Source organism: Bemisia tabaci, chromosome 2 (genome assembly GCF_918797505.1).
Source record: "Bemisia tabaci chromosome 2, PGI_BMITA_v3".
Taxonomy (NCBI): domain Eukaryota; kingdom Metazoa; phylum Arthropoda; class Insecta; order Hemiptera; family Aleyrodidae; genus Bemisia; species Bemisia tabaci.
Genome location: NC_092794.1, coordinates 46,631,380 through 46,640,986, shown reverse-complemented (window position 1 = coordinate 46,640,986; position 9,607 = coordinate 46,631,380). Strand labels below are relative to the sequence as shown.

The following is a 9,607-nucleotide window of genomic DNA, read 5'->3' as shown; positions in this document are numbered from 1 at the left end:
TTGCATTTTGCAAAAAGGAACCACTAGCATTGCAATGTTGCTAAGATTGTGCAACTTTTTTTGTCTTGGAGGAAAACCCCGAGTATCCCTTAATAGTTTCTATTTTACTTGCTAAAAACTGTAAATTTAAGACAAAAATTATCATCTAAATTTCATAGTTTTTTACAATTTCCGCAATTTAATTGCAAAGGATGAAGTTGCACAATCTTAGCATCATTGCGATGCTAGTGGTTCCTTTTTGCAAAATGCAATCCAATTAGTCAATTCGCATTCGCAGGAATACTAAGAGTATATCCCCATGAAATCGTAACTTCTGTAAAATGGACTTGCAAGTGTAATACAATTGGTTCGAGCTTAATTTTATATTTGGAAAATATATACACAGAGCATTTACAATATTGTAACAATGAAACTTAAAGAAAAAAATAACTCTTTATGTGTAATAAAAAGACATTATTGCCCGCAATAATTATCATATTACAAAGGCACCCAGTAAAATCAGTTAAGCCACAGTGAAACATTTCTCAATGCTTCCAGTTAAACATCACACTATCACAGTCAAACATTATCTGCAACCAATTTTGAAGTATCATACGTCACAAAAACAAAAATAAAGAAGAAGTAATCGTCCATGATAAGGTCAACCATATTTTCGCAAGTCACGAACTACATTACATCATTAATGCATATTAGGCTAAAGAGACGTTATTTCCAAATCCATTGAATTATTACTTTGGACAAAACAAAATGTAAAGTGGTCATTCAATATTGATATGAGATCAATTCTGGTACAATCGTTAGGATATTGCGTTTGAACGCCATGAGCGCAGTATGTCCAATGGACAGTCATCATGCAGAATCAGAGGTATCTGAGAATTTGCCGATGTTCTCGTTCGAGCAACTCCATTCTCCTTCCATTCTCCACACACTGAACGCGTAGCTGAGGCGTTCATGGGCCATGTAACAGCACGGAGTTACGCCTAGTCTTGACACAGGACTGGAACGCTCGCACTCAGTATCTAAACACAAATAAACGACCAAAACATGTAACAAACATTTTTACCAATTGCAAAATACAATTAAATAAATCTAACAAAACACCTCAAAACTGATGAGGCAAAAATACCAATTGGACGTATGTTTGCCAAACGGAACTAGAGACAGGTGGGAAAGAAGGGGTGTGCTCGTTAGTGAAGGGCCGTAAGAATGAATGGGAGTTATAAAGCGCCAGTGACGTCAGCGGCGACGACGGGGACGAGGCGATTCAAGTTGACGTCATTTAACTCATGAGCTCTGTCCTTAACGCTCTTGTCACATGCCCATGGCTCATGAGTGCCGCATTCAGTTGACAGAATGTAAAATCCCGCTTTTACAGTTCTCCAAAGGGAACTACGCTTACTTTTACATTATTCCTTATGCAGCTTCCTAGAGCACGCCCCATCTTTCCCACGTGTCCATCGTTCCGTTTGGCAGAAATACGTCCAATTTAGAGAACCAGCAAGAAAAAACAATAAAAATTTGGTGCAAACTGTACGTAACGGGGTGGTAAAACAGTGCTGGGTCCACACTATTTTGCAGGGAGAGCTAGGTCATAAAATTCCAATAATTGTAATCAGAGCCAAAAGTTTGAGTTCTAATGAGTATCGGTACAAGATTGAAGGAGGAGAGCTCAGGCAGATGCATTGGCAGATGCACTGAAAAGTGTGATCTACTGATGAAGTCCAAAAAGACTTGCATCTGCCTGAGGTGAACACTCTCCCCTTCTCAACATGTTTCACTCCAATTTAAATTTTTAGAATTTTTTGCCTGGCCTCGCCTTCGTAAGATAATAGTGTGGACCCAGCACTATTTTACTATCTTGTTCAGAGAACAGGCTATGGTAGAAATTTCGGAATATATGTTTTCCAATATATGCAATATGACCAATACCAGATGTCGAAAATAGTAAGTAAAGCGTCTAGGAGAAATAATCAGGCCTATGATGTCAAGAAGTAACTATAGTATTAGCAACTATATTTCCTGTCGTTTACCTAAGTTCAGAGAGAAAAATGGAATTTGACAAAAACGTATTTTAGATATAAGCTCAGATCAATAATTTAAACGGTATCTTATAAATTTTACGGACTGTACGGTGGTTGAAAGCTTTCCAAGTTTTCGGCACTAAAACCACAGATCTTATTGCAAGGTTTCTTTTCCTTACTTTGCTCTCACCTTTTTTTCGTTATGTAAAGTTACGTGAAAAAGCAACAAGTGGGTTATAGTCTTTGAGTTGAGGGAAAAAAAAATAACAAATATACCTAATCAACTCTTGGAATCGAAACTTCTCTTGGGGAATTTAGCTTTTCCTTTAAACATTCATTTCATTGATACCGACACTTACAGAAATCGTGATTGAAATGACTCTCTGAATGGATCATCTAGGGGATTCAGTGGAATAATATTGTACATATTGAGTAAAAGTTACCAAAAAAAGTGATCAAAATAATTATCTTGATGCCTCGTGCAAAAATTCAAAAGCTCAACTTGAAAAGTCTTGTGTGTGGGGGAAGGGGAGGGCAAAGGTCCAATTTACCTTTGACAGGGATCTACTTTCTACTGGTATGTGGTGAGAACGAACAATCAGAGCGTTTCAGGGGGGTAAGACTCTCCCTCCCCCCTCCACCCCTCCCCATCACCCGGACACCCCCCTAATTGATACGTAGCGTAACATGTTTTGGTGCAATGTTTCAAGTAGCAGGTGGGAGTCATACTGTCATCTATAGTGAAAAAATTGTAATTCCAATCAAGATGTTGCATTTTTCTTCCACAAATACTGCTCAATTGCGAGAAATCCTAATTACCATTTAGCTTCCTTTTCTCAGTTTGAGTTCTGAGGAGTATGCCGTCATCACTGTAAAATTATGAGAGATGAGAGCTCTGAGGTTTTTCTGTTAACCAACATTTTGTGAAGAAAAACTTGTAAAATCTAGAATGTACATACGACGTTTATGCTGTGGATGGGAGCATAATAAATCAAGGCGCCCGCCTGGCGGGACATCCTTAACCCTCGTCGTAGGAACTAATCAAGCGGAAAGGAGGGGCAACTACCGAAATACATTGCCTCGAGGTTAATTAGGTATTTGAGGATACGGCTGACTTTCGCAGTTGGCGATGAGAAGTATTGCACCAAGGAGAGAGCAGTGTGCAGATTGCAGTATTCTCACCTTCCGGCCAAAGTATCACAAGCTCCGTGCAATGTTCAAAAATTTCCGCCGGTATTTTATTTTATTACGGATTTTTTTATTTATTTATTTATTTATTTTTATTATTGTGTAATCGAGAGAAAAATGGCGAATCTTCGCGAAAATATGACAGTTTAACCACCCTATTCTCCCGGACCCGGCACAGTCCAGAAGCCGAGGGGTTCCACCCGTTATTAAATACCCGTTATCAATTACCACCCGTTTCGCCCCCAACACCCCAACATGGGGCTGGTTTCGGCCGTGGTGGTTTATAGAAAAATTGTTGGTTGAATCTGTTTGAAAATTCCACTGGATTTTATCGACAGCACACAGAAAATTCAGTAAATTTTCGGAAAGTTTCATTGAACAATTGCTCTGTAAAAAAATAAAATGACGGCGGAAATTTTTAAACGTCGCATGGCGTCCGTGATACTTTGGCCGGAAGGTATCCTAATTATTCGGCCGAAACTAGCAGTATCGAAGTCATTTCTTCAGGACGAAATGTGCACAAAGAATGTTTAAGCAGCCGTGCCGGCAAGAAAAATGCTGTAATTAAAATAGAATATCGACTGTGAAATTGCCAAACCACTTATCTTTGTTTGCGACGTTGCAGACTTCCTTCCATACTTATTTTCTAAAAATGACGATCCACTCAATGTCAATTCTAAAAAAAAAATTGTGATTTTTGTCACTGAATAAAGAAAATTCTGTGAACAGTTCAGGGAATTATGTGTACCTGCTCGCCCTAGAAGAAATAAAACACTGCAAACGAGGTACGTGGTTTGGAAGTTACACAGTCGATATCTTTTATAACTAGTCGATAAAATCTGACGGATAAAGAACTAGTGACAGCCGTATATTATGTCTCATGCCCACCCAATTTAGTTATTCAATTGTTGTGTGCGTCAAATCTTCTCTCATCTGGACCAAATTTTTTTGCCACATTTGTCAATTTCGCCAATATCTGCAGATGAGGGTGGGATAGTGTCCGCCAAACGTTACGCAATTCATTATAGGGAGGTCCGAGGCTGCGTTACATCGCGTTACATAAAGGAAGGGTTCAAAAAATTGCAAAGCAATTGAAAAATAAATATATACATTTTCGCATCAACAAGGACTTCACTTGTGACCAATTTTCAAAATCTTTCTATGCCCATTCTGCTTTTGATAACGTGCCTAAACCCACTCTAAATTGAAATCTATCGTATTGATCTTGCGAACAGACGCTCATGCTGATTTTGAGACACCCTTTTCTCAAAAAAATGGAGTTTTTATCGGTTGTTTTCACCTGCCTCGTGGTATCTCCAAATATTGAGGGCACTTTCACCCCCTTTTGTGTGGAGAAAGGATCAAAACCAAACTCTTTTCTCGTCTACATTACTAAAATGATGAAGAGGCTGACGAAAGAGTAGCTCGATTAAATAGAAATTTCTTGACTGATATGGATTTCTGATTTTCAGAATATCGTGCATCTATAAAGTAATGCTGGACAGAAAGGACCAGTATTGGAAGTAAATATTTAAGGGAATATATCATTAGATAGATACAAATCAGATTGTTTTCATCCTGCGTTTTCCCGCATTTTCAAGATAGCTTCCTCTTATGTACCTAATTACAAAAATAGATTCTTAAAGCTTTAAAAGTATTTACCTGCGTCAACTTAATTTGGCAAGGGATCGTTCTCTAAGAATTAGTTCATTTAAGGGTCAAAAAAGATGAAAATTTATGCTCAAGGATATGTTTCAGCGTTCCATCCCTTTTTTACCTTAAAAAAAGGAGAAATTCTGTCTGATCCTGTCAGGGCAGGATCGATTTAATTACATTTTGCAATAAGAAACCAATATCTTTGACTCCTCCATAAAAGCACCTTTTTGCACAGGGAAACCGATGGCATATATATTGTTTCTAAAATGAGCCAGAAATATAGTGGTTCCTTAATGCAAAATATGGTCCAACATCTAGTAGCCGTTATCATAATCCGTTCCCAATTATACTCTTTTTTTCGTAAGTTCAATCCCTCTAACTTTTTCTTAAGATACAGGTAACTACATTTCAGTGTTGTAAAATGTCCACCCAAAAATTGATTTGTTAATGGGAAACTGTCGGACTTGTCCTCCTGTATTTTTGTTGCACTCATCGTGTTCTTACGTGAAATTTTGATGTCGTAACATGTTGCGAACTTCTTAAAGTCGCACTTTCTCCAGTAGTCCGTGAAAGGTCAAAATTTTGGGGGGAAAATTTCCGAAACACATAAATTGTTATTCCTCAGACGAAAGAACGTAGCTAAATTTCAACGGTTTGAAAGTTCCACTCGCCGATCGAATTTTTAGAGCGGAACTGTTGTTCTTGACTGACTAAAACTTGATGATTTTTTTTCTGACCAAAAATCAAGAAACATTTCGACAGGGAAAATACCGTCAGTATTTTCTTTAAGAATTAGATTGTTAGAGTCAATTTTGCAACCTGAGAATGGAGTTAGGTTCCTTCGTCAAGGAGCGTCGAAATCCCCCCCCCCCGCTTCGCCCAAGGATTGGTCCTGCATTCATTTCAACAGCGGACTGATTATTGAAATTTATAGGCAAAGCAATAGACAAGGAGACAGATACGAGAATGAAGCTATGATGGAAGTGGGTGGTTGCAACAAACCATGGAGGTGAGAAATAGACTTATTAACGGCAACCCGTAGGATGCTCCACTGTAGTTGGTCTATCATTTTCCGCTATAACAACCACCCGTTTCAACCAGTAGGATCTCTCTATTTTTCCTTTGACTCTTCTATTCAATTTTACTCATACTCTGGTTACCAATAAAAGACGCTTTTACTCTCGCTACTGCTTTCTCTGCGCCTGCAAAAACTGAGAGCGGCATTTAGTCGGCCATCGCCACTTATTCTTGACACTTTGGACCTTATATCCTTTTAACTCCCGTAGTTTTACTTCCGTATACTACCGTTCTGAGGAAGAAGGCCGTATGAGCCAATAGGAGTTGCCAAATTTGTTTCAAAAAATTACGAATTTTCTGGAAAATTTGTGAATTTTCCAATATTTCGGAGGATTTCGTTCGTAATTTGATCCAAAATTCTACAAATTTCAATGAAAAATATTCATGACTCTTCAAAAATAAAAGTCTGCCAAGAGAGATTCTGCCAACATTTGAATGATAATACGACATTTTTCCTTAGGATATGACAGTATAGCTTTGTGATAGTTTCGATAATCAGACCGTTCACTTCTTTTTTATTGATTTTATCGGTCATATTCATCAAGATGTTATGAAACCTTTTTCTTGCCGATTTTTCCAAATAATTTTGTAGCTTTTACTTTTCCACAACGGCCGTTTTGAGCAACCGCTCATCGTCAGGTGTTTACACATTTGGAACTAAAATTGGATTGGATGAATTTTGGTTTTTAGAATTTTAAACACCTGATGAGCGAGTGCTCGAAACGGTCATAGTGGCAAAGTAAAAGCATCAAAATTTGGAAAAATACACTGGAAAAAAAGTCACATTTGATCTAGAGTCCAGACTTTTAAAAACATCGACAAGAAAAAATACTCTTGATTCAATCAGATTTAAGCTTAGATCAAGAACCAAGCCTCTTAATTTGAGCGGATTTCCTTTTGATTCGAGCAAAAATCTGATTGAATTAAGAGTATTTTTTCTTGTCAATGTTTTCAAGAGTCTGGACTCTAGATCCAATGTTTTTGTGTTTTTTTCCAGTGTATAGGTAAGAAAAAGGTTTCATAGCATCTTACTTAGACTGTTGTTGCCCACAGATAAAAATTCGCGTACTCACCGGCTCTAGCTTCATCGCCGCCTTTCTCCGAAGACCTGAGGCCCCCGCTTTCCGTCTCAGCACACTGAAGGACATGGTACAGGAAATCGATGTACCGGGCGGCCAGTTTGAGCGTCTGGATCTTGGACAGCTTGTCCGACGGCAGAGTCGGGATGATCTTCCGCAGGCTCGCGAAGGCCTCGTTCAGGTTGTGCGTCCGCTGCCTCTCGCGCACGTTCGCCATGATCCGCTGATTGTTGGCGTCGCAGAACGGCGACTGTGACTGCGCGTGCGACACGATCCTCTTCTTGAAGGAGCGGTGGAACGCACCCTCGTGCGACTGCTGCGGGAAGGCCAGGACGTCGCGCTTCCTCTTGCGGACGACCGCGGACGACAGGTCGTGCAGGTAGGTCGAGGAAACGTTCGCCTGTTGGATGGAGTTGTAGTTCTCGTCGTTGGAGTCCGAGTCGAACTGGTGAGGGACCGGGTCTTCGGTCTTGATCTGAAGGACTCGCGGATCGTATCTGAGTAATTGCATCGGCCGCTGAAGGCTCAGGTCCATGAGGGACTCCGCTTTGATCGGCGTTGGGTTCACGGGGATCGCGTCCGGGTACCCGTACTTCTCCTGGTGGTAGACCTCGTAGTGATGGGGCTCCACTTTGGATGTAGTTCCTCCACAGTTGGGTGGGCTGTCCATGATCTGAGAATGTGCACTGCTGCCGTTCGGCGAAGCGACTTTGAGCGGGACGAGGGTTGTGCTTGGCATGCTTGTCAGTATCGCGAGGAGGCACTCATAACCGATTTCGTGTGGATCACTTGAGTTGTTTTAACGGCTTTATCACGATTTGATCACAGCAATGTCCATTTTAACGCAACGTAAATTAAGATTCATCCGCATGAAGATGAGGCTAATGAAACATTGTTTTACGTGGAGTTCGATTGACACCAAGGAAAACGCGTTTTTTCACAATTGTCACTAATAAAATTTTCGCTAAAAATAAGCAAACCAAAAAGACCGCGGATGGAGAGTGAAATGGATAACTGTTGAATGATATATAGCAACGCACTTTAAACTCGATTGTCCAAAGTCAAAATTACCGGTAATAAAACTGAAAACAGCGAAAAAAGAACACCACGCACACTGGCCGTTGTAATCCCCGTAATCACTGTTAATCCGATAAAATGAAAGGTTGTCACTTTCACTGACGTTGTGGGATTAGTCCGCTGGCACTTTTCAAACTTGAAGAAAAGTAAAAGTTTTTTGTTAGTTATCAGCTTTTGAAGTACAAAAGCTAAAGGTGTTTAGAATTGTTGACCAGCAAGGGTTAAACACATGGCCAAAAACACGATTGAAAACACGGAAAAACACAAATTTTGTAAACACTGAGGATGCACCACGAAGGGATGACGCATTTGCCCGCGGAAGAAAGGCAAAACTGGAGATAATGAGCAAGAGAATTCGGGACCCGGTGGCGGTGTTCGGTTTTCGTGTATCCTCTGCCAAAGTGTAGGAGGGGCCTAGCCCCCAGTCGGACAAATCAAACAAGATTCCTTTGCCAGTGGGTGTTCCGCCTCTCCGTATTTATTTTATTACTCTCCTGTTCCCTTCTTTCTTCATTTTTTCTCAGTTTTATTTTGGGATCTTCTCGTTTCCTCTGTGCGCGTTCTGGGGGTTTGACGCTAGCACATCGTGCGGTTAATCGTCGTCGTTGTTTCTAAATGTTGCACGAAATTGACTTTATTTGTTGGAATCGAGATGTCTTTTCGAGATGATCCGGCGGCCCGGGACGGCGGATTCTGCGGTCCTCCGAGAAAAAAAAGGAAGGATAGAGGAAAAAATTTCTCTTTACATTATTTTATTTGCGCATTTAAATCAAATTTAAGCACTCTTTTCTTCTCTTTTCCCCACTCCCTTCCCGGTCGGACTAAGGGAAAGGATAGTATGTTAACTTAGTCAGTCTTGGAGAATTTTATCACTCAAGAACGATTTTTTCCCAAGAATATCTAATTAAGCTTTAAGAGCTAAACTTTACAAAACGACTGGAAGAGAAGAGCATAAGAAGGAATAATACTGGAAAATGCAAGAAATTTGCTATTAGGTTTAATGAGACCAGCGAGCCGATAATTGAATTTTATGTCAGCACGACGAGACATCGAAATGGGATGTATATTGCATGTTTGAGATAGGGTTTTGTACGGTCTAGTCGTAAGTAAATAGTTTCAATAATCCACCCGCAGGCTTGAAGAAGAGATGATATGCTTGGAAGCTTTGGATGGTGTCACCCAGCCTGTTTTTAAAAGGACAATACGGATGTAAAGTTGGGAGAAGTGTTAAAATTTTGGCTCCATAACGGACCTTACAGTCGGTTTCCATGTAAAACCCAATGTCAACCATTAAAACACGGCTTTGTGCTGTGACATACATACGAATTTAAAAAAGACGCACAGTCATGATTTTATAATCTCATTGAAACTTCATTTGTTTTTATGGTATAACCAATGTTTTTCACTCGTTGTTCACGTGAATAAGACCATTCATCATCATCAACCACTATTTGGCAGCGCATTGACCAGCGAGCAACATAATAGTGACTTTGATGGCAACGCCTGGAT

General features: G+C 40.0%; 1 protein-coding gene across 1 annotated transcript; it reads right to left on the bottom strand.

Annotated features, from left to right (window-relative positions):
* Nucleotides 1-330: 330 nt before the first annotated feature.
* LOC109029559 (uncharacterized) lies at nt 331-8,536 on the bottom strand. Its single transcript, XM_019040057.2, has 2 exons — nt 7,016-8,536; nt 331-1,019 (listed from the first exon to the last, which is right to left on the bottom strand). Exons 1-2 carry the CDS (start codon nt 7,758-7,760, stop codon nt 850-852), a joined length of 915 nt encoding a protein of 304 aa, XP_018895602.2. The 5' UTR covers nt 7,761-8,536; the 3' UTR covers nt 331-849.
* Nucleotides 8,537-9,607: the final 1,071 nt, after the last annotated feature.

Excerpts from the sequence above, each read along its gene's own strand:
- LOC109029559 (XM_019040057.2), bottom strand. The coding sequence starts at position 7,760 with ATGCCAAGCACAACCCTCGTCCCGCTCAAAGTCGCTTCGCCGAACGGC. Across the intron at positions 1,020-7,015 it reads CGGCGATGAAGCTAGAGCCG|ATACTGAGTGCGAGCGTTCC; the intron begins GTGAGTACGCGA and ends ATTTGTGTTTAG.